Source organism: Urocampus carinirostris, chromosome 1, assembly GCF_059441175.1.
Source record: "Urocampus carinirostris isolate Australia breed hairy pipefish chromosome 1, RoL_Ucar_1.0, whole genome shotgun sequence".
Lineage (NCBI taxonomy): Eukaryota > Metazoa > Chordata > Actinopteri > Syngnathiformes > Syngnathidae > Urocampus > Urocampus carinirostris.
The window spans coordinates 56,898,405-56,924,197 of NC_142349.1; the positions used below are offsets into that span (position 1 = coordinate 56,898,405).

The window sequence follows — 25,793 nt, forward strand, 5'->3', positions numbered from 1 at the left end:
GGTTCGTATGGTGAAAAATAATAACAAACAAAGCCAAAAAAATAACAAAATGACAGAACCCCCGAATCGCTGTCTCCATGCGTGTGTTTGATTTATAGCAGTATTTTAACTCCTCTTCGAAAAAATTGCTGAGTCAAGCTCCGTATCCAGGCTACTCTTTCATCCAAAATATGGGACAACTGAAATATACAATAAAAAATACCCTGAGTCTGACACCACACCTAAAACAATTGACAAAAAACACAAAGCAATTCACAATTCCTGTGAAATACATTCAAATGTATTCATTCAAATGAGGCTCTTTAACTTCACCCGGGGGAGTAAAAGCCCACATTAAACCCCACCCCCACATTTGCATATTACCCAATTTTATTACAATGTGTATTTTCCGTAGCACTATTTAAATACTCTATGGCAAAACGTTATATTGGGTATTTTTGTATTCCATATATTTATTTTATTATTTTATTTTTCAACACAAGGATACTGCTGGAAGTGTGAATTTCCCTACAGGGATGAATAAAGTATCTATCTAGCTATCTAGCTAAATATATATATATGTATATATATATATATATATATATATATATATATATATATATATATATATATATTCAAAATAACATATATGGAATCTTACAGACGATGGGGTCAAAGGCACAACAACCGAAGCAGATGGCTGTTGATGGTGATGCCATGTGTCAATTACAACGTTTAAATAGACTGAAGCAATATGGCTCCCAATATGACAACAATTTTTTGTCTAAATGCCTTCTTCAAAATAAATATGGAAAACTACATAAACTTCAAATTAACTTTTACTGGGGTTGATATGGAAAACTACATAAACTTCAAATTAACTTTTACCTGGGTTGATATGATGCTATTGCTAAGCGTTTTTGTCTGCAAATATTTTGTTGCTACCTTTTCATTTTGTTATTTAGTCGAGTTTATTTGTACAGCCCTTATTCACAAGAAGTCTAAAAGTGCTGCTCAGACCACAGCCTATTACAGACTACAGACTGAAATTCCACCATACCCTGATCTAAAACACACATGAGGGCAAGTAAAAACTCAAAAACATCAACATGAGGAAAATGAAGAAACCTTGAGAAGGGACCATACATGAAGCAATCCCCTTTTAGTATGACCAGGCTGCAATGGATGTTGCAATAACAAATAATGCACAGCTATTGTCAACATAAAATGTAGGTCATTCATACGCTATAGAATAGAAGTGTGTTTTAAGCCAAGATTAAAACAGTTCCACTGAGGTTGCAGATCGGATATCAGCGGGAAGAACATTCCACAGCACCAGTGCCCGAATGGAGAACGCTCTCAGACCTGCGGATCTCTTCTTGGCTCTTGGAATCACTAGTAGACCAGCATTTTCAGAGCGAATGCTCCGGACCGGAACATATGGGGAAACTAAATATGAAAGATATGAGGGAGCAAGTCCATCCATGAGTTGGTATAATACCAACAGAACCTTAAAATCACATCTTAGGCTAACAGAGAGCAGTGCGGTTAGCTAAAATCGGGTAATGTGATCAAACTTTCTTGTCTTAGTTAAAAGCTGCAGCATTTTGTACCAGCTGAAGGGTCTTGATTTCGGACTCGGGGGAGACCGGAGAATAGTGCATTAAAGTAATCGAGACGGGAGGTAACGAACGCGTGAATTATGATCTCCGCACTTGACTGAGACAGATGTAGAAAATTAGCCATTGATGTTGTTTTTTTGTGTGCTGTACACAAAAACATACCTACCTACCTACATACTTACCTACTTACTTACCTACTTTCTTACTTACCTACCTACCTTTCTGCCCACCTACTTACTTACCTACCCTCTTAACTACCTACTTACCTACCTACTTACCCATTTTTATTACATCGCATTACATTACCTTACGGTTTGCATCGGCTCCACGAAAATGTGAAACACTGGCTAAGTCATTGATTCCAACCTACTAACAAATATTAAACACGCTCATACTTGTTTTACTTCGTCCATGAAACAGATTCCTATCATAGAGGACTCGATAGAGCTTAGTGTCATGTAAAAAACAATTATACAGCCTAGTATTAGTTCATGAATATCAATGGGAGCTAATCCTATTGATGTTTATGTCCTCTCGCAAATGGATGAGCGCAGCATAATCGTAAATTAAGGACTCACGAGAGACCGCATAGCTAATTACGCTGGAGTCAGTCAGGTAAACACATCCTACTGTATTGACACTGCATTTTGTAGTTGATGGCAGTCTGAATGGCTGCCAATTGGAGATACTTCTTTTATAGTTCTGCATGTTACGAAGTTCCATGCAGGTGTATGTTGGTAATGTTGATTAAATAGGAAAGACTTCTGTCTCATAGTAGACCCCCGGGAAATGACAATATTCCTGTTCTTAGCTGGGGATTGCAATGATGGGAAACGAATTTACGAATGAATGAATTTACTTTTATTGTCATTCTTTGTAACCATGCACACAGAACGAAATGTCGATACACCTGACCCGTACAGTTAAACTGTAGCGAGCCAATGCAGCCGCAGCCAAACAGGGCGCCGCCATTTTAGACCCAACTGCTGTGTTGGGAGTCATTAGGTGACCAAACCCCCCAATTCCAACCCTTAATGCCGAGCGCCAAGCAGGGAGGCAATAAGTACCAATGTTGTAAGTCTTAGGTATAACTCAGCCGAGGCTTGAACCAGCGACCTCCCAGTCTCGGAGCAGGCGCCCTACCATCTAGGCTACCGAGCTGGTAAAAGCCGGTAAAATTGCCATACAGCGGGGATAGAAAACTTTTGTTATTAGCTAATGTGTTATAAACCCCCTTTAGCATCACTGTAAGTCTTGGAACACATAGCTCAACAAATTTAAGGTAGTTACAGGAGATTCTGAACTCAAGAAAGAGAAAAACATAGCATTGTAGAAAGGAATGGGTCCAAAAGCTTATTGGCTATCTCATGACCCCATCACGTAAACCCACAGCAAACTAGAATCCATTGTGATGTCAACCAATCGTAGACAGGCATCTTAGAGACGTATGAGGCATGTAACTGTAAAACACTGTTAAGTTTGTTTTCTATAAGTTTTTGGCCATGAGAAATAATTACCTGTTTTTTTTGGTTGTACAATGGGGAAAGTGCTGTATGAGGGGCCGAGAGATAATCTTATTCCAAATATTAAGGTTGGAGTCAAATTCATCTATAAAACACTCGCCTCCTGCGCCTCCCAAACTCAGTATTCCACTTGAAAAGTCAATCGTAAAAAAGACACACCCTAGTGAAAAATAAAAATGCTTACACTGTGCTTTTAGTTCACGAATCTCTGCAAACTGAGAGCCCATGTTTTTTGCCAAGAAAAAAAAGGCCTCAATACGTGAATATTGTATTACTTATTCCTACCGTGTATAAACACCACTGCTCACAGTCATTTTGGCCCTTTGGGTTTCAAGCAGAAAAGCTATTACATGAAAAACTAGTTTATGGTGGCCAAGCGTTCATAGCGACATTGCTTTTTTTTTTTTCAGATTCTGAGAATAGAATAATTATCGTCATTGTCTAAAAGACCAACAGATATCCAGAATGATACAGTATCCTTGCGTTACCCAAAACCGATAAATGACTTAGTGTAAAAATTAAAAGTGCGGACATGGTACCATAAAAATGATTTGAACCTTTCATGCTTCCTACGATTTGTGTGCAGAATTTCCAAAGCATTGGATTGTTCACCCACTAATAGGGAACGTGTGAAGGGTTGAAACCATTATGAGACATGTTCGGTTTAATGAAATACATTTTTAACGTTTTCTCTCATTAAATCAGAAAAAAATGTTGTTAAAACATCTAATATCTAGGCCAGATTTAATACCACTTTTACATCGCCAATAATTCTGATCGGCCACCCCTAAAACGATCTAATTCGTTTTGTCTCACAGATAGGCAGAAAGTCTTATATGATGTTTCTAACAATTTTTCCATAAAAAAAAAAAAAATAAATAAAAATCTCACCCTAAACAAACCAAACACCGACAGGCAAAAGAACAGTTCATCATGTGAGAAAAATAAAATTAATAGTACACTTTTTACACGAGTTGTGTGGTATTATGCACTATGAGGAATTACAGATTGTGGTTGTGGATAAAAACTTCCGAAAGTCACCCCATTCCTTATTAGTCCCATTCACTCTACCCAGCATTTTTTCACAATAAATTGCATCCGTCATTAGTGTTTTCCAAATATTAATGGCTGTGCTATCAGGGAGATTCCTGTGTCTCAAAATTATCCAAGCGCAGGTGATGAATCCAGAAAATAACATGTTTGTCTTTTTCTTGATACGAACATCTTAAAAAAACAGACATTATTAATGCATGCATCAATTGAAATAAGTCGCAATGACACCCTTAGGAGGAGGCCAGATTTGTTTAGCTGAATATATGTGCGGGCCGACAATTATAGATTCACCCAGAATGAAAGGTTCGCAGTGTTTGGTGATCACCGTTGCGTTCACGTACCTCGCCTTCGTAGCATATTCATTTGACTCGCAGAATCCTGTGAAAGAGCGCTACTGTGCGGTTGAAACAGCTTTTTTTTGCTTCATCTTAACACGGTGTTTGTTTCTATTTAGATTTTTGTCGTCAGAATGTTTCGTCTGGGAGTGCCTCTTTAAATAATATTCTTAGGCGATGCAGTTGTTTTGGAATTTGGTTAAAAAATACTACAGTTTCCACCTATCTTGAAAGGGGGGCCCTCACAGTCAACTTTCCTTTTTCTATTTACAGTCACCATGTCGGAAATAGGGTGGCCTGAAATTGTCACAGAAAGCCAAGGGCAAGGTGACCAAAGGGCTACTGCAATTATCTAGTAAAATGGGGATTTTATTTTATTTTTTATTTTTTGTGTGCAAATGTATTTTATACTGCTATCAACACTAGCGGGAGACGGGCCTGTAAAAATTTCGCCACGGGTTGTAATTGGCCCCCAGGCTGGACTTTGGACATACTGCCATAATGTTGATTTACATAAAGTATGTAATTTTAATCAAATTCTTTAGGGCAGCAACAAATCGATAAAAAATATATATTCAAAACAATTTTTAAAAGCATTGGAAATGAATTCCTTAATCAATTTGGTGTGCCAGAAGATATATGCCACATTAATTCAATGCAAATAAGAGAGTGCATTGAATTTCCTATTGATCTTATGACAAACGTGTATCATCACTTTTGCCGGGGTGAGGGCGCTTAAAGACATCTTGATCCAAATCCAAATGTATTTATTTAGAACTTTTAAAACACCAAAATCGAACTCAAAGTGGTCTATAAAAATATGCAATGTACAAATCGATGACATCTGACGAAGTACTCGCATTCCCCTCCGATATCGCCTCTCTTACTTAGCACTTTATAAAAAAAGTATCTCACTTATTGCAGATCTATAGCATATATTTTTTATGGATTTTTGTTTATTGTTAAGCTATTTGACAAACACTTTTTAAAAGTGTTTTTTTATTCTATAATATACTGTGCTTTCTGCACTTTTTGTCCAAAACTTTAATATTTGAATAAAGAAGGAAATTGGAAATGTATTTATTTTTTAATCTGATTCATTTATTAATGAAAAAAAGACCAATTCATCCATTATTAAAATAATTGTTAGTTGCAGCCCTAAAATTATATTGTCATGCAAAGTGACATAGTTAATGGAATGGATAAAACACACATTTGAATTTACGGACTAAATGGAAATTTAATTTCTATGTAGTGGATTGATTTTTTTCAGATTATAAATCACAGTTTTTTTCATAGATTTGCTGGGGATGTATAGTCTGGTAAAATCATTAAGATGTTATGATATATTGTATACCGTATTTTCCGCACTATATGGCGCACCATGTTATAAGGCGCACCTTCAATGAATGATATACTTTAAAACTTATGCCATACATAAGACGCACCCCATTATAAGGCGCTATAAGTGCATGCTGGTTTAAGATCAGGTAATTGTGCAATTTTGTAATTGTAATCCTGTGCAGTCCTTCGAGACATTTTTGGGATTAAGGGCTATTTACGGTAAATAAATGTGACGACTTGACTACAGTAGAATGAATTAAGCAGTTCAATGGGGTAGCCATTTTGCCACTTAGTAAACAAATACAACACGAGCCCCGGCAACTACCAATCGTTTAATATTTCCCAGTATGCACAGCGCGAAAAATGGAGTCGGCGGCTGTTTCCCGTAGTTGCGAGACCTTGCGAATTTAATATTGAGCCATATATAAGGCGCACTGTGTTATAAGGCGCATGGTCAGCTTTTGAAAAAAAATAAGACTTTTAGGTGCGCCTTATAGTGCGGAAAATACGGTATATTACCTATAATTCACAGAAGACTTTGCCCTTCAGGTTGAAGGCGATGTTTTGGGCACAAAGTTGTCGTTTCATGTGGTCAGGGGTCCCGATGCTCCCCAGTTTGAGTCCTTTCTCCACCATGAAACTGAGCGGACCCTTGAGGTTGGTGGAGACGGATCATGCCGGGTTCCACATGTCCGGGTGAAAGTCCATGATGGATAAATACAGCCTGGTGTTACATTTAAATCTGCCGTTGGGGGTTATCATGTAGATACTTGGCAGTTTAAAAGGGAATTCCCGGGGAAATGTCAGCTTTCCGTGATCGTAACCTCCCTCGTACTGAGTTTTGTCAGGACCTTTTACCAAGTAGTGCCATTCGAGGATGTTGGAGGGAAAAGGCTCAGCACAGAAGCACTGGGTCTTTGTTTATCCTTATATATTATCTATGTAATCTCACAGGTTATTTTCACACTTAAACCCAAGAGGGCACTCCTGGCCTGTGTTGATAATTACATCATTGCAGGTGTTGTGCCGAAAAATGTCTCCCCGCGTGAAAGGCCCCCCGCTAGCATACGCCACTCACACAAACGTTACTAAAATGACTTTGTATTTCATATTTGGGGAAAATGTAATAGAACAGTAAAGCACAGAGCATTTGCACCTTGTATAGAAATCACTTACAAGCAGGTTGAAAATATTTATTTTGGCGAAATGACACGGCCGTTCCTTACCAATTGATGGACACGTATACAAGTTGCTTTTATTGCGAATAACCAGCAGTTCAAAAAAGTAAAAACTGTTATGTTCTCCCCCATAAAGCTTATTGCGCTGAAATGAACTGTCATATTATCAACAGACAAAATGGGAAACAAACGTTCAGAAGAAAAGCTCTTCGTAATGATCAGAATACAAGAGTCACGAATGATTCCCACGAGTTGTAGCTGTAGGTCATCCGTTTAATGTTTAATTCATCTGACATTCGTGAGCTACATGCTCTGCATTAGTGGCTTAAGAGAGTTGTTAGTCTAGCACTAATTCTTTTGAGCGATGAGAAGTAAAAACCCATTCATGTTAACGTGAGATTCGACAGTGGTCGGAATAGGGTACAATACCGGATGCCATAACAATACACAGAGCACCCACTTGTAATCAGTACTTATTCACACTCTTCCGAATTTCCTCAAGGTCCAGTTTAATTGATGAATTTCTTTCTAATATAAGGAGCGGCTAAAATACTAGCTCAGCTGTATAGCTGTGCCCTGCAGTTTGTTTTTGAGGCCATTGGAGGCTAGGCACACAGATGTTTGACTGACAGAATACACCAGCCTATTACAGCACCCACTGCTTGCAAACCTTACCTCGCCTTTATTGGCTATTGCCGTTAAAACCAGCTTCTGATTGTCCTGCGGCATTAAAATCTGAACTCTGACAATTCACTCAAATAAGAAACACTGAACTATAAATCATTGAGAGAGAAAAATGCAGTGTCTTGCCATTACACAATTACACTAGGTCACATCTCAATATTAATTAGATTTCGGTTCATTGCACAGCCCTTTTCACTACTGTACTCAAATCATTGATTTAAATACACGATTGTTGCAGGTTTACTCACCACACATTCTGTTGTTAAAAAACACAATCCAGTGTGACTTCACCCCCTCCCCATGTGTGAGCGTGCCTGTCTGTGGAGAGGACACATGGTATCCCACCATGCCCGTCTTGGAGCCAAGTGGCCATGCTGTCCATTTTGCGCACTTGGCATTTTGGTAACGCCCGCACACACCAGCTATTTGCAACACCGGCTATGCAGACAATAGTTTTTTGCAAACTAAATATTTATAAAATAATGGACAGGAGAAATGTGAGTTCTCTGTTGAACTTCCAATTGGTTGGTAGAGAATAGCCAAGTTAAAGTTGTGCGGCCAAGAAAAGTACAACTGTTGGAGCATCTCTGCCAAAAGATTATAATAGAGCCACGATAAGTCGAATGGATCGCCTCCAAATGTGACCACTCTTGGGCTTTTCATGTTTTTCCAACATGCCAGGTAGGAAATAATTAGTTTTTTCGAGCACTAACGGGCATACTTCGGTAAGCAGTTCGGCAAAAATACCTTTCAAATCAAGTTTACCACACCATTGGCCAATAAACGTTTCTGAGGCGGTATCACAAACTGAAACGAACAATGTCTAAATGATGTCACGTCAAAAGTGAAAGGAGACGTTCGAAGCTGGCTTACACTGGGCGGGAGTTTATGCGACGGAAGGCTGTTTTTTTTTTTTTTTGCAAGTAATTAGCTCGAAAAAGAGTCCAATCTTCATGTGACTCTTTGCTTCTACGTTTTTGTTAACTTCTGTTCAAATCAATTGACTTTGTTCCCTCAGGGAAATTTGTTTTCACAGACTGGGGGAGGGGGGATACAGTCAGTGCTGTCGCTGCAGAGCTTGCGCAAAAATAACCCATTTACAGCGCCTGATATTCCCATCCGACTGCTAACTATGCCCGACCCAGATTAGCTTACTGATATCAGGCATTTTCAGGTTGATATGGCGTAAAAAGCCCGACTTTGGCTAATCTTCACATGCCAACACTACAGAGCTTACTTAATAATGAGCTGTTTAAATTAGTAAACACATTATTTGTGTGTGACAACCAGTCCATTTGTTCCTTCTCAAGGTTTCGTCATTTTCCTCATGCTGAGGTTTTGAGTTTTTCCTTGCCCTCATGTAAGAATGGTTGCGGGATAGCTCTTAAATTTCAATGGTTGTGGTCTTGAATATGTCTTAAAAAATCTTGAATTTGAATGGAAAAACCTGGTAGAACCCTGATTGTTATCTGTGTATTGCATCATCCATTTCAGCCTTCTTAACGTTTCTTCATATTCCTCATTCTGAGGTTTTGAGTTTTTCCTTGCCCTTACGTAGGTTTTAGATCAGGGGATGGTGTAATAGTCTGAAGTGTGTACTAGTCATTGGTCTGTGCAAACCTTTAGTACTTGTTGTGATTAAGGGTTATACAAATAAACTTGACTTGACATCAAAACTCCACCTTTTCTTGGGTGGACGGAGACACAACTGAACGGACAAAGAGACAAACAAACAAACAGATATTCATATTTGGATCCCAAATGTAAACATCATCACCACCTTCACTTTGTTCATGGGTGATTAATATTTTTTGTAAAGATGCGATATTTTGTACCTTGCTGTGACTTTAAAACCCGTTGGTCAGAAGCAGCTAGACTTTTACCTCCAGGCCTGAACCTTCTGCTGAATATTGCTGTTTTTTTGTGTGTAATCCCCATTTGACTGGCAGCAGGAAAGAGCCCTTTCAAGATGGTACTACCCACAAGGAAAACTACACCTCCCTACCCGTCAATTGATACTAGCCATCTGCTCTGGTCACCCTAAAAACAAAAAAATCGCCAGATGGATACGTACTTGATTCAGGGAGTGGCCGAGCGAACGGTAACCTCTCAGAGCCGACCCTTGAGCCCCGCCAAGTTTTGGGTGATTTTTGAGATCCTGCTTCTAATTCCTCGTTTTCTAAAGACGAAGAATGAAAAGAATGTATCCGACTGTGATAACAGATGGTACGATGCAAAAGACATGGTCGAAGCTAGGTTTTGTTGTGAAAAAACAAACAAATATATTTTGAGCACCAATATGTGTCTTCATTAAACCAGTAGGCGCTAATGCGAATGCTAATGACAACACATAAGAGAAGCGATCAAACATTCAGGTTTCATAACAACGGAAGTATTCGTTATAACGTCGAGCTTTACAATTATGTAGTCATACTTGGCCAATCTAATCTTAAACCTTATGCTATGTGTCTTCATTCAGCCAGCAAGCGCTAACGCGATCGCATATGCTAACAGCAATCAGAATGTATCAATCAAATCGTATTGTTTTATAACATTGGAGAATAAGGTTATAACAGCAGATACCTTGCGCTCCAATTTTGTTGTCATGCCCTCTTATGGTGTTGCGCACCATTTTGTTTCTCGCATGGGCTAAGTAGCCTTGAAGTTTCCTCTAGCATCGCATCTGCATGCCCTTTATTTTATTTTCCAGTTTTGCTATGAGAGTCCGCAAGCGTAAAAGAAGATAGAAGTAACCAACCCTGGCATGAGTCTGATCTTTGATTTCACTGCTATGTTCTTTTATTTTAAATTGTCTTTTAAGATAACATGTATGCTTTTGGTGTTTTTTTTTCAAATACATTCCCATAAAAATGCAACCTATACTCCGGTGCGACTTATATATGAATGTTCCTTCTCAATTATGCATCTTTTGGGTGATGCAACATATACCCCGGAACGACTTATAGTTTGGAAAATATGGTACCTTCGCTAAACGCAATCTGAATAAAGCGATCGATTTCATAATGTTGATATACACTACCAATTTTGTAGTCATGCTTGACTAAATCCAATTTTCAACATTATGCTATTTCATTTCATTAGGTTAGTACGTGATATGAATATTGTGGATTCTAACTGCAATCAGAATGAAGTGACCAAGGGTTCATATTAACGCCAATATCGGTTGTAACGTGTGTTGTTATCCTTCTCGATTTTTTTAGCCATACTCAACTGAAACCAACTGTAAACATTATGCAGCCCAGTTTCCACTTTTTTTTTCCTTAGTGCCCCCACCCCCCGTTGATTTTCCGAACAGTACGTCTTGATCAAGCAATCAGCCACCTCGGGTTCCACGCCGTGCGCCCTTATCTGTGCCCTGTCATATTCACTAAGCAAAGGGGAAGGTGACAGCCTTAAGTAATTACTAAGGATTAACACCTAAGCCAAGACAAACTAGTGGACATGCACCCCATGTGGTGCAAATTATGCATGCTGTTTGTCAGTAATATGTTACAGATTACTGTGTAGTGCAAACCGCAGAGCGTCGGCCCACATGGCTCATCCGTCTTTTTAATCCGACCTGCCTAAAAAGGGAAAATATATAATAATAAAACAGATATAATTGTATAAAAAGATAATAATAGATAGATAATAATAGGTAATAATATAATACAAATAATGATTTCATACCTGTCAACCTCCACGGCTCCATGCCCGTACAAACTGTCGTATTTTCCCGTACAAAATACAAAATAATCTTACACCATATATATATATATTTTTCTGAATGATGCATGATGGGAAATTCCCAGGCGGCAGACGCATACGCACAGTAGCATCAAACCGCTCCCTTCGTTTGCAATGAAAAAAACGATACCGAGATAGAGGCTTCCGCGGGGAACTGGTTTGACTTTTTGTGATAGTCGGTGTTTACCGGATGGTTTACCCATAATTGACAAATGTGCGTTTTTCCGTGCAGATTTTCTTGTATGTCGTACACGTCTCAAAATGCATAATAAACGTACTTTGTACGGCAAAAACGTACAGGTTCACAACCATGTGATTTGGTGTCATGCTTGTCCCTTGTGTCCTGTTGGTCATTTTAATCCACATAAACCATGGCCCGGCTTCGCGTTGCCAGGCGAGTTTTTGCCGGTCATTCTACTTGAGTGAGGTTGTTGGGGCCGTGGTTTGTTAAATTAGCACTAGAGCAGTATGACCGCATGGAGTTCTTCTAAAAGTCCTCCCCTGAGCCCCTTTTTTTAAAGAAAATTGTGCAATATTTGACCACTAGATGGCATTGTATTGTCTAATGCGATCAGAAACCAGTGCCAAATAAGCACAGCAAGATGCCAGACAAGCATGGAAGCTACTAGGTTTGCCATGTAAAAAAATAAACATTTCTCGACTCGATTTTATAAAAAATACAATTCGCATGAGGGCAGCACGGCGGCACAGTGATTAGCGCGTGTGCGGCACAGTTCTGAGGTCATGAGATCGAACCTTCCTGTGTGGAATTTGCATGTTCTCCCCGTGCTTGCATGGGTTTCCTCCGGGTATTCTGGTTTCCTCCCACATTCCAAAAACGTGCATGTCAGGTTAATTGGCTGGGACAAATTGTCCCCTAGATGTGAATGATCGAGCCCTGCGACTGGCTGGCAACCAGTTCAGGATGTCCCCTGCCCACTGCCCGAAGATAGCTGGGATGGGCACCAGCACCCCCGCGGCCCTACTTGAGGATAAGCGGTGCAGATAATGGATGGATGGATGGATGGATGGATGGACAATTCGTATCATTGTTCATCAGTATGGGGGGTGGGTGGTTAGCGTGACCGGGGCACTGCTAATATCTTTCCTGTGCAGAGTTTGGATGTTCTCCCCGTGCTTGCATGGGTTTGCTCCCACATCAGCAATATGCTCATCAATGTTGCTATCATCAAAGCAAAAATTTGTACTCCAAAACCGATACTCCAGAAAAGCAAGATTTTCTATGAATTTGGACTAATTTAGTATATTTTTATATTATAAATTATTTGATTGATTTAAATTGGGAGCTAACCACAGATTAGCTCTTGTGCCATATAAAGCAGAGCTTTTAAATCCATGGGCATGAATGCGTTCCACTCAACCTCAGTGGCAAAGCATATTGCATGGCTGCACGTGTCTTATAAAGGCGGTCTGACGAGACAAATGCACAAGGCTGCCATGTTAAAGTGTTAAGGCTGTGACATTAAAAACATTGTGTTACAAATATACCTATTCAGTAAGCACATTTCTATTGGAATGGCTTGGGCTTTTATGGAAAAAAAATTATTGTTATATCCTCTCGTCATTTCGGGCTCCAACTTCCGTGTCCTCGATGGATTGTGGATTTTTCCCCATGAATAGGTTCCACAGATGAATACATACTTTGCAAAATCATAGCGACACTTTACTAGCACCTTTTATACTGAATTAAATCAAGGAACTGTATTTCTTGTCTGCGTGCGGATTGGGGCAACCAGATTATTTACGTGTATATGCCTAATGACGTACGACTAAACCCATGTACAAGTACAAGCAAAGTAATGAGAAGCATGAGTTAGGTTGTCACAATTGTAAATGTCTGGCCCCTTCTCAATGTTTATTCTTTCCTCATCCTGTGCTTTTTGAGTTTTTCCTTGACTTCATGTAGGTTTCAGATCGGGCGATGTTGACATAGTGGTCAGTGCAGCACTTTGAGACTTTGTGTGATTAAGGCCTATACAAATAAACATGTCTTGACATGAGTTTCACCAGAAATGAAAAATGAAACATTAGAAATTACAAATGCAAATGTGGATACCACTGTGGTATTTCTACCATAGGGGCAGACGATAAAATGTAAATGTTCCTGAGGAATCATCCAAGACGTCTTTTTGACTCGGCTTGAAAGAAGCACGGAGTTTAAGTGCATGTGGATGGATACAACGGGGGCATCCGATTTATATTGATGGACACACAAGTAGCATTTCCACAGGAGCGGCAAAAAAATGAAATGCAAATGTCCCTTAGAAATCAACCGAGTCTTTATTTGAACCTATATTTTTTGTTGACAATATCGCTGTACTATTTGTACTTGCAACATCCATTGCAGCCTGGTCATCCTGAAAGGGGGATTACCACATGTGCGGTCCCTTCTCAAGGTTTCTTCATTTTCCTCATGTTGATGTTTTTGAGTTTTTCCTTGCCCTCATGTTGGTTTCGGATCAGGGGATGGTGTAATAATAGTCTGAAATAATAGTCCTGTGCAGCCCTTTGAGACTCTTTGTCATTAAGGTCTATACAAATAAAAATGACTTGACTTGACTACAAGTTGTAGCCCGTATGAGGCGCACTACAAACATGGACTTATACTACATATGGATGGATGCAACTGTGACACCCACTTTATATGGATAGCTACAACTGTAGCATTTTTGTTGCAGGGCAAGTGCTGTTGCAACAGAGCATGCGCCAGATGAGGTACAACCAAGACGTCTTTTTACAGGTTGTGTTCGTAGGTCGTTTGCCAGAAGCGTGGACTTACACTGTATATGGGTGGATAAAGCTGAGTAAACAGCTAAATCCATATGGAAGGTTACCACTGGGGCAAAAATAGTGGAAATGTCTATGAAATATCAACCTTGACGTGTTTTTACAAGTTGTGCTTGTATGTGACCCACCAATACACACAAGGCTTAGTAAGCTGGAGTTTGCATGTATTATTCGTCTCTGCACTGCAAGTCTCATCGTTTTTTGCACAATCACAATATTCTGGCTTGCGTGCGGGGCAATGTGGCTCAATTTGTATTGCTATAGTATATATAACGTATTTTTATGGTTCCTACTTTGCTGAACTTTTCTCTTTATGGCTGGTTACTAAACAGATTACTCGCAAAAATCAAGGAAATACCTAATTTCTTTCCGTGCAGTCTTTTCCTAACCAATGTGATTCTTGTTTCCAGGACCACGCAGAGATTAATTCCACGGTTGTGCGGAGCCAAACCAACACGGCACGCGTAGACGGTCTCCGTTCGGGCACAGTCTATGTGGTGCAGGTGCGGGCGAGGACCGTGGCCGGTTTTGGCAAGTACAGCAGCAAGATGTGCTTCCAGACCCTCACAGATGGTAAGCATCTACGAGCCAGGAGATACTCCACACCCTCCTGCTGTCTCTCGCAAACACTCACAGTTTTGTTTTTCTATCCGAGTTGAGACATTACATTGAAGTAATGTATTTTCTGGCAAGTTAACCTGACCGTTACAACTATTTGCTGAATCAAGATAATGTTGAAGGGACACTTAGTAATATCTTACCAGGAAATTATTGCTGTGTATTGTTTGTGTGTGTGTGTTTGTTTGTTAGTGGCAATTTAATCAGGCGCATTGCATAAACAACATCGACACCCAATTAATGAAGGAAAACAAAATATTTTCACAAAAAACTGCTGTACAAACGAAGTAGTTGTAGTTGTATAGTGCATACAAAAACGAGTGCTACAAACCACGAAGAAAAATACAAGTTATGGAAACTAAAAGTAACCAAACAAAGCTATTTTATTGACTTGCCCAGCCTAGTCTGACATATACAGTACGCAAACATAAAGTCTTTGGGTACCCTGAGAAGCATATGGCCACCAGTCATGTTAGCTAGCTCTAGGTGAGGTTCATGTTATGTCAAATGAATACAATAAGAATATTGCTATTATTATATATTATTATATGAAATATTTACTGTATATATATGACAGTTTATGGGCGTCACGGCAGGTGGGTGGTCAGCGCGCAGCCTCACGGTGCAGAGGTTCAGGGTTCATATCCAGCGTGTGCAACCTCTCGGTCTGGAGTTTGCATGTTCTCCTTGTGTCTGCGTGGTTTCCTCCGGGCACTCCGGTTTCCTCCCACATCACAAAAACATGTATGTCAGGTTAATTGGCCGGTCCAATAGAAGGCAATAAATGATACACAGAGTCTCTTTAAACGCCATTCAAAGTTTGTCCCAAACCTAAATTCTCAAAAAAAATACTGTATATATTGAGTCTAGATTCTAAACACGTTACGACGACCTATAATCCTGATAAGGATACAACTACACACATTGGAAGTAAATGTAGTTTGCATTGATTGCGGCAGTGGCTCAGGAGGTAGAGCGCTCGTCTTGGGATCAAGAGATTGCAGTTCGAATCCCGGCTCCTCCTTGTTTGATGTCGAAGTGTCCTTAGGTAAGACACTGAACCCCTAATACCTCCAATAAGCAGGTTAGCGCCTTACATGGCTGCACGGCCGCTATTGGGAAATGTGAAGCACACTATAAAGGGCTTTGGGAAGTCTTGACTTGAAAAGCGCTTTATAAATGCAGATCATTTCATTTCATTTTGAGACGTTGGGCAATTCCTTATGCTATTTACACAGTTTCATGGAATTATTATTAGGTAATTTAGAGTTGAGGTTTTTGAGTTTTTCCTTGCCCTCATGTGGGTTTTAGATCATAAATGTTGTCTGTGCAACCATTTGAGACTCCTTGTTATTAAGGGCTATACAAGTAAACATAACTTTACTTGGCTAGTTTAATTATGTAAGCATTAAGGTGAGATTAGATAAGTTGTTTGTATCTTATTTTTTTCTTTTAAGTCTTTAATGTGGATTTATCTTTGAGTGTCACGTCTAATCTTGTTGTAGACAATGTTGTCTGGGTTGTTATCAATGACAATAAACACAATTCTAATTCTACTACCTTTAAAACAACTAAAAATTCTTGCACTTCATTGATGATTATTTCTCGCCTTTCTTGTTTCAAAAAGGTACAAATACCAGTACAGTAGATCATTGGGATAAAGTTATGGCATTTTGCCTGCTATTTGGCGTCAGTAAAAATTACTGTTCCCACCCAAAAACCTTTAAAACTCAAACTTACTGGTATTTGCGTGTATGACATTACATTACATTATAGGACGCCTTCTGCTATTGGTTGACGTAATTTAAAAAGCTGGTCTTCAATTGTTTTGTGTCACAGTATGAGACAGCTGATATGCTATTGGCTGAACTCCCTCCCACAATGGATTTATCTTCAGAATCTCATTTGCTTCATAAAAACTTTGAATCTGCGATATAATATTGCATGTTTTGTACTGTGCTTATTTGCTTTGGGTCCCAAGGCTTGTAATGATGCTGAAGGGAGATGTAAAACAGGATAACCATGGAAACAAAGGTTTCCATTACCAAAATAAACAAAGAAGGTACATGGAGGGCTACTCTCGCTAAGTTGCATGGTCATAACCATTTGACTATGGACTATTATTATAATAGAGAGGCAGTTAAATCAAGGCCAACTTGTTAGGCCATGAAAAGTGGAGGTTTTAAAATGAGAATTCATTTTAATCTGCGTTCACTCACAGAGTTCCAGCGTATCATTGAAAAGTCTAAAAAGGCATTTAATTCATGATTCAAAAAAATAAGGCCTTAATTGGCATTAAAATGTCTTAAAGTTGTAAGCACAAAATTTAGTCTATCAATTGTCCACACCCAGGGAGTACAAGTTGTTTGTTTTTTCACGAAGTTACACTCAAAATTGGTCATGAATATAGCAGTGTCACCTTTTTCCAAAACGTTTTACACTGGACCAAAAAGTCATTTTCCATGCATCATGATTAAAATGCCGCTTTTTATATTATAAATGAATTTTGTTTGATTTGAATTGGAAGCTAACCATCGATTATGTGCCATATAAAAGAAAGCCGAATAAAGCAGAAGAGTTCTTTGGAATTAGTAGTTATCTTCCAATTTTGACTTAAGATCCATAAAATACTGTAAAGATCCTTTTTATCTCTTGTTTTCCATGTCTGAAACTTTGGAGGGATACAGCATTTCAACTGGACAAAAATGAGATTTACAAAATTAAAACAAAATAAACTTTTGTTTATAATTTTCTCTAATTCACGTGTTTTGTTTTTGGTTTTGTTTGTTTGATTGTTTTTTTTTCTAGACTTGGTCTCAAATTTGATTTCAAAAGGCATTAATAAAGTCTTAAAAGTCTTGAATTTAACTTACCTTAAGCTGTAAGACCTCTGAACTCTTTAAATTCACATTAATTGTAAGTACATTCATTGACATAAAACCATTCCTAACCCTTCACCCTAGCAATCAGATCTGATTTCTTACCTAAACCCTCACCCTAGCCCCAACCTAACTGTCACGACCGGTACAAGCAGGAGATCCAAATGCAATGTTTTTCACACAATGCTTTATTAAGGGATCAGGGAAGTCAGGGCAAGAGGAAAAATACATTAATCTGGTGCTCGCTGGGCAAGAGGAACAGGAGGCACTCGCGAATGAAGCGTGGTCGGAGATAGGAACAAGTCGGGCAGCCGGGATGGGAGACGGAGCGTGTTCGGTGATCGGAACAAGTCAGGTAGCCGGGACGAGCGGGAAGCCAAGGATCGGGGAACGATACAGGAAACAGAATCAGGTTACGGGCAGCCGGGACAGGAGAAGAAAGCTTGGATCGGGGATTGATACAGGAAACAGAATTAGGGTACGAGTAGCCGGGACAGGAGAATGGAGCTTGGATCGGGGATCGATACAGGAAACAGAATCAGGATATGGGTATCTGGGACAGGAGAACGGAGCTTGGATCGATAGAGAAAACCGAATCTGGATCAAAATGGGAGCCAGAGTCAAAAGTGCTTGCCTTGCATGCGCTGAGGTTTGCAGATGACTGACAGGAGTGAACAAGAATGACGTGTTTAAATAGGTGGAGCACTAGTTAGGGAACATGTGGCAGCTGGGGCTAAATGAGTGAGTGCAAGTGAGGGCAATTGGCAAATCATAACAAACTCTAATACAAAGTCTTAACCCTCAAGAAGTGGTCTGGAAATGTGCAGAACGACCAAAATATTTCAAACTATTGTTTAAAAAAAAACATTCCGGTTCTCACTTAGTAGCTCAAATAAAAACACAACACCCACCGTCTCGCGTCGTGTTTGTTTGTGGGGTTATATTAGTCAGGAGATTGATGTGGAGCACAGCGTTCAAATGGAATTTTGTTCCCACAGCAAAATGAATTTCTCACTTTGTTTATATGTGCTTGAACGTGACGTAGAAAGCGGAATGTGTTTGGTTTGCTCTGCTAACTACGCTTGATACACATTGCTAAGCTAATTGGAATTTCATCCAAGCGTTCTAACCTTGGAGTGCCAGTGATTAGCAGTTGATTGGATTTTTTTTTTTTTTGTGCGGGAGTGACTATGAAAGAATTTAAATGAAGATTTGTAAAGCAAAAAAAAAAAGAATACAACATTCTAATGGGTGATGAAAGTGTTTTGATATACTTGATAGACCGCTATCACCAAGGAGACAAAGGCACAAATAAACATGATGAAGCCTATCTATCTATCTATTCAACATACAAACTCCGCACTGGAAGTCCGGTAGCTGGATTTGAACCCACACAGGAGTTTACAAATGTGGATTGATTACTAAGACTTTCTATGAAAGTTGAGAGATTGTCATGCCTGTTAATTAGAAATTAATACTTGTAAAGACTAAAAAAAACAATGTACGTTTTGGTTTGAGATGCTCAAGTGGAGAATCAGGTGGATGAAGTGTGGGGAGGAAATTCTGAATTCAATTTAAAACTGATTTTATGAGGATTGTCATGTCCGAAAAATACGTCCTTTATTTTTTATTATTTTATTTTTGTATAATGGCACTGATTGTCGATTGGTTATATCCATGCAACTTAGGAAGAGTAGTGATTTTTTTCACTTTCTTCCTATTTCTTGATAATTGCAAGGATTGTTGCTTTTCCTTTTAGCCTCACTTCAAGCCTAGGACGCTTGGCAAATAAATACAGTGCACATTAGATTATGAACTGAATGAAGCGAAAGGCATTGTGGGAGGGAGTTCACCCGATAGCATTACGGTATGTTAAGGATGCTGTGACGCAAAACATTAGCAAACCGGCAATTTATATCATGTCGAACAATAGCAGACAGGCATCTTCGAGAGGAAACGCTACAAAAGCACAAGTGTTCAAATTGTATACGTTTTTAGGCACAGAAAATAATGTTGCTGTCTTAAGAAGTGGAAAACGCCATAAATGGAGGCCTAAACAAGATCCTATTCCACACCATGAAATGAAAATGGTGTAATTCAGGGACGCCGTGTCCTAGGGGCTGACTGTATATTGATATCAAAATTTTTAAAAAGCACTAATCTTACTCTTTTTGTAGTCAGTGTGACATTCATTCATTGAAAATGCATTCCTCATTCAAAATAAGCTATACACCTTGATAACCTTGACTATCTAAATTTCTACAACAACAACAACATGTCCAAAAAAGCAATGTTAAAGATTCAATAGTGATGACAGCTAAACGTTTGGAAACGTCCACTTCATTTGGCTTTTGTGGCTTAACCAGATGCTGCAACACATTCAATCCCGTTAGCTCGTAACAAAGGCGCATGCTTCACGCTAGCTGTTTTCCATTTATTGGGTCGCCACAGCGGGCGCCAGCCAGTAGCTGACGTACTTTTTGCCCGTGGGCAATGCCTGCTGCCATTACGCCGTCTAACCGAGCCTGGCAGGACAGCACATCCACCTGCAGGTTCTCAGAAAAAGCTTTTTAAGCATTAATTAAAGCCAATCAGACGTGATTTACATTAATTTGTCCCTCAGTTATTTTAAATTAAGAAAGGAAAAATAGTATGTACTGATTGCATACATGTACACATAATATAGGCACAAAATTGACACTTTGTTATTGATAAGTTACAGTTTAGCAGACACTCAAAATAAGGAGAGAAGACGTCAATGGGAGAAGCCTCCACATATGAAAGGCCAACCTGTTCTAAAGACCCTCCGCAAATCCCTTTATTTGCAAAGGGCGTGGAAATCAAAAGAACAGAACATGATTGTCCAATAGCGGCAATAATGTAATTGTCAAAACATTAAACAACATTGCACAATCATAATAAAAATAACAAACTCGCATCCTATAAAATATCCTTTGCAGGTGTTCAATATTAAAAACAGAATAATTCAAGGAAATATGGACGCAGAGAAACCATGCAGGGCAAAATGATTGATGTAATAAATAATTTGAAGGCAATATAACAGTATCAACATTACAAAATTACTCCCATTATAGAACTTTAGTAAAATTAGGAATATGAGCTCCTTTAAAATAGAATGCTCTTGTTCTGCCGGCGTTTTTTTTTTTTTTTTTTTTACTGTTTTACAATTTGTAGTTTGAATTATTTTATGACAAAATAATAGAGGAGGAATGCAAGACCTAAAATATACCATTTTATGTTTGGGGTAGGAATAACCAATTACTTAGGCCCCCCAAAATTAAAACCAACCAAGACCCCTGAAAATATCGCTAAACAGCTTAAAGCACTTTATCTTTCAGCTACATTACTCACTAAAAAGGATTCGTTATTGTGTTTCAATGTAGCTCAAGATATAGTAGACCCAGGATATGACAATCATCCATTCTCAGATAGGCATTGCAAAGTGAAATTGCCATGCTAATTAGATAATGCTAGCTCACCCCGGAACCCCAGATAAACACATTAAAATAACAAATTTGTAAATTTTTAGTTATAATTTTGTGTAATGTACTGTACGTGCGTATGCTAAACATAAGTACAAATATGTACATTTAAAAAAATAAGATTTTTTTTTTGATGTGATGAGGTCTAAACTGGTCAGGTGGAGTAGCAGGTGGATGCAGATAAGGTAGGAACAGATGACTGTGGATTAAAAATTCCACTTGTAAGAATAGCATTGTCCTTATAAGATTTCCTTGCTTTAATCTTAATGTAGTTGTCCATTGGCAATTTAGCAAGCTTAGTGATTTGTGTGCTTTCTTCCTATTTCTTAATCATCGCCAGCGTAATTTCTTTGGTCATGATTTTCTTTTCACTTGCACAATTGCAACATTTGTACCCTTAATAAATAGATACAGTACAAAAAATAGTATTTTATCGCCGACTTGCAAAATGTGAAAAGTTTACCCACAGTGTTGATATTTTCATGATCCCGTGACAGGAACCAATAGCATACCAGCATTTTATATGACATAGACCAATAGCGGACGGGCATCTTATAATTTGATAATTTCTTGGGCATGTATAACAAGATGATGTATAGTATAGTGAATGTATGTATAGTGGGGGGAATTCTGTAAAGAGTGGGCCAAAAAACATAATAATTTACACTGTAAAGTGAAAATGTTGTATGGCGAGATACCGTATCCCAGGTTTCTACAGTACTTTACAAAGCGAGTCAACTAAATGATCGCCCGTTTGCTGAACCACCATGTTTATGTTATCTTTATAACGTCTTTCAGTCAAATTCTTAAGAGGCTACATTCCAAAGTGTTCTTTATTTTACAGGTATGTCGATATTGAAAGATGAGGGCCCCCACCCCCGTCATTTTTTTTTTCTTCACCACTCGCACATCGCCCAGCTTTCTGTCATTCGGTCTCAGTTTATCAAACGCAAGCTGTCACTCAGCACCGCCAAAGCTGGCGGATTTCAGCCGGCGCCTCTCAGCTGAGACATCTCAATGTTTTCTTTAGCCGACAGACGTGCCGACACGCACCGGAGGACGCGCTCTCACGCCAAACTCACGCCTCATGCTTGTGTGCGCACATGCAGCCACACGCGTCATGAGTGCGTGTGCGTGCACATGCATGTGTGTTTTTTTATCAAGTAGCAATGTGCCAAAAGCTTTCTTTCCATTTCGCTACGTCAGCGCCGACCTTCTATAGCTTAAAATGTTTTCCAGTCTTATATAAGTGGCGCAACCTACAGTATATTAAAAGGCTGATTTATTTTATTTTTCACTTGTAGACGGGAAAACGTTTCATGTGTTCGAACCCTTTGAAGCACATGTGTCAAACTCCTTTCTCACATGTCTCAGCACATCATCTGTGGCCCGCGTGACAAGGCTAAGAGAAGCACATGAGAAAAATAAGATGCATAGTGTCACATAATTACTTGCACATGTTGGTTTAAGATCAGGTAATTGTGTCATTGTAATCCTGTGCAGTCCTTTGCGACATTTTTGTGATTAAGGGCTATAGAAATAAATTTGACTTGACTTGCTGTCTAAAATATGTTCACTGGGTGTCGCTAAAGCTAGACACCAATCGCAAAGCACCCACTGTAGCTGCATTTGCTGTCTATCAATTAATCAACCAGACATGATTGAGGGAACCCATCCCGGTGTTGTATACCATAAAATTCTGACTAAAAGGCAGTGGCTCAGGAGGTAGAGCGCTCGTCTTCGGATCAAGATATCGCGGTTCGAATCCAGGCTCCTCCGTGTTACATGTCGAAGTGTCTGAACCCCTAATACCCCCAATAAGCAGGTTAGCGCCTTACATGGCTGCACGGCCGCTATTGGGAAATGTGAAGCACGCTGTAAAGCGCTTTGGAAAGTCTTGACTTGAAAAGCGCTATATAAATGCAGATCATTTCATTTCATTTACCTGATTATAAGCCGCACCCAGTACATTAGAAAAAAAAAAAAAAATTGTAAATGCATAAGCCGCAACTGACTATAAGCGCATGGGCCCACATTGAAACATGAGGTATTTAAAAATTAAAAAAGGCATTACATCGAAAGAGTTTTAATAATATATGGTACCTTAGCCCCTTAACAGACTTTTGATAAACAAATCTTTACGATTTCACTAGTCACTGAAATGCGTCATGCCACATATCATTGGGAAGCCTAAACTCTCGGGATTCAAGATGTACTCATCAGAGAAATATCAGAATCATTATGAAACAACTATTAAACCGGCATAACCCAACAGTAAGCCCCCTGGGCCGTTGTCTGTTCTTCAAATGTCCGCAAAAATGGCTTTGTTATATCAAGTGCAAGCCATAGAATCAAATCATGTAAAACATTTACTCCAAAGCACACGATAATTACGATAGATAAACAAGAATTTGCTTGACACTTTTCTGTTCCGTTGGATGTTGCTTGTGGTAATCTGTTCTTTACGCCACATATCCATTGACACATAAACAGATTCGTAAAAGTTTTCCCAATATGGTCAATAGTGCTCCCCTTTCTATTGACACCTTCCATAACAAGCGTTTGTGCAAGCTAGTTTTTTTCATGCACAAAGCACAAAGTTACATTAAACTTGCAAGTACATCGGGCAAATGCAATGTCTCAAATTATGCAGATTAAGACAATTTATGGCATTGATGCTTTGCTAAGGGAATACAAAAGATTGAAACATGTACACTACACAAAGTCACCAACAAGGTAATACACACTAAAATAACCAGTCCACATGTGTTGCTTTACCATTTGTGTTCGTATGGATTAAATTGCATCTAAAAATTCCTTTGCAATCATAAAATGGGAATATGAGGTTGCCATCGGCGGTCACAGATTGGCACCGATACTTTTATTTATGTTAAAAAAAAAAAAAAACACCTTTGCTTGTAACCGAATATTGGTAAATGCTTAATTCTGTTCATAGTGTTTTCTATTAATGCAATTGCAAATGACAACCTCTGTATTTTTATGTTCCCTCTTTTCAGATGACTTCAAATCGGAGCTAAGAGAGCAACTTCCGCTAATAGCGGGCTCAGCGGCGGCGGGTGTGGTCTTTATCGTCTCCCTAGTCGCCATTTCTGTTGTCTGCAGCAGGTAGTGTACACACATTTTCAGTTTTTTGCTTTTTTTCACACCACCCTCGTAATGAAATCTGCGCTAACGTCTACTGTTTTATTTATGTTGTTTTCCTCCTCCGGGGCATCATTGTGAGTGTATAAATGTGTCGCACATATTGCTAAGCTAATGGTGATTCCACTAGTTGTGTTGCTGTGCCTGGTGGTTTTGCTTTACATTAGGGAGTTAGTGATGTAGAGGAAAAATATGTAATCAATACTGGCCTGCAGCTATACTGACAATCATATATAGAAATGGGTCAAAAAATTACATGTAGATTTTTATCAATTAGTCTGAACACCAACGACTTCATACCTACAACCATGCTTCATATAGTTTTATGCTATTATTTTATAATTATATTGTATCTATAGTGTTATTAATTTAAAAAAAAACGATTGATTAAAAAACAAATGCATTTTTAACCCATTTTGACGGATGAAAAATAAGATACCGTGATGATTTTTATCATTTTTCTGTAGAATTTGAAAAAAAGAATGTCAATGCTTGTTAAATAACTTTCCAAAGATATGAAGTCCAACTCTGTAGGTTCAGAAAAATATTTAAAGAGGCAAGTCCAACTTGGTAGGTTCAAAACAACATCTGAAAAAGCCTGATTGATGTGGGGCACAGAAGAACCACAGTTTAAATTGAATACGGTACTGGTTTTCCAATTGATATCAAAATTGGATCATTATTTTTCATTAAAAAAAAAAACTTCAAATGCTAAAATTAACTACAGTGGGACCTCGCTACTTCGCGGTTCCACGTTCGCGGGTTCAGAGCTTCGTGGGTCTAAAAAATAATAAAAAATAAAAATAAAAAATTATTTTTTTTAAGCATTTTTGAAGAGGCGTCGTTACTTTGTGGTTCCACGTTCACGGGTTCAGAGTTCTGCAGGTCTAGAAAATAATAATAATAAAATTAAATATTTTTTAAAAATATGTATATTTTATTGTATTTATTTTATTTTTAAACATTTTTCAAGGGGCGTCACTACTTCGTGGTTCCGCATTCGCGGGTTCAGAGCTTCGCAGGTCCAAAAAATAACAATAATAAAATATTTAAAAAAATACTAAAAATAAATAAATAAAGCATTTTTGAAGGGGCGTCGCTAGTAGCCTAGATGGTAGGGCGCCCGCTTGGAGACTGGGAGGTCGCTGGTTCGCGCCTCGGCCGAGTCATACCTAAGACTTATAACATTGGTAAAATGGCGTCGCCCTCTGTTGGCTGCGGCTGCATCGGCTCGCTACAACGGGTCAGGTGTATCGACATTTCGTTCTTACAAAGAATGACAATACAAAGGAAATTATTATTATTATTATTATTACTTCGCGGATTTTGACTTTTCGCGGGTGGTTTTGGTCCCCATT

At 38.8% G+C, this 25,793-nt stretch overlaps 1 protein-coding gene across 2 annotated transcripts in view; it reads left to right on the top strand.

Moving 5' to 3' along the window:
• LOC148376338 (ephrin type-B receptor 1-B) overlaps positions 1-25,793 on the top strand; it is a 247,142-nt gene that overhangs the window by 166,446 nt on the left and 54,903 nt on the right. For both annotated transcript variants that reach the window (XM_088346429.1, XM_088346436.1), the window contains exons 7-8: positions 14,684-14,846; positions 24,291-24,399. In XM_088346429.1, coding sequence (XP_088202555.1) covers positions 14,684-14,846; positions 24,291-24,399 — 272 coding nt within the window. The remainder of the gene's footprint in view (positions 1-14,683; positions 14,847-24,290; positions 24,400-25,793) is intronic.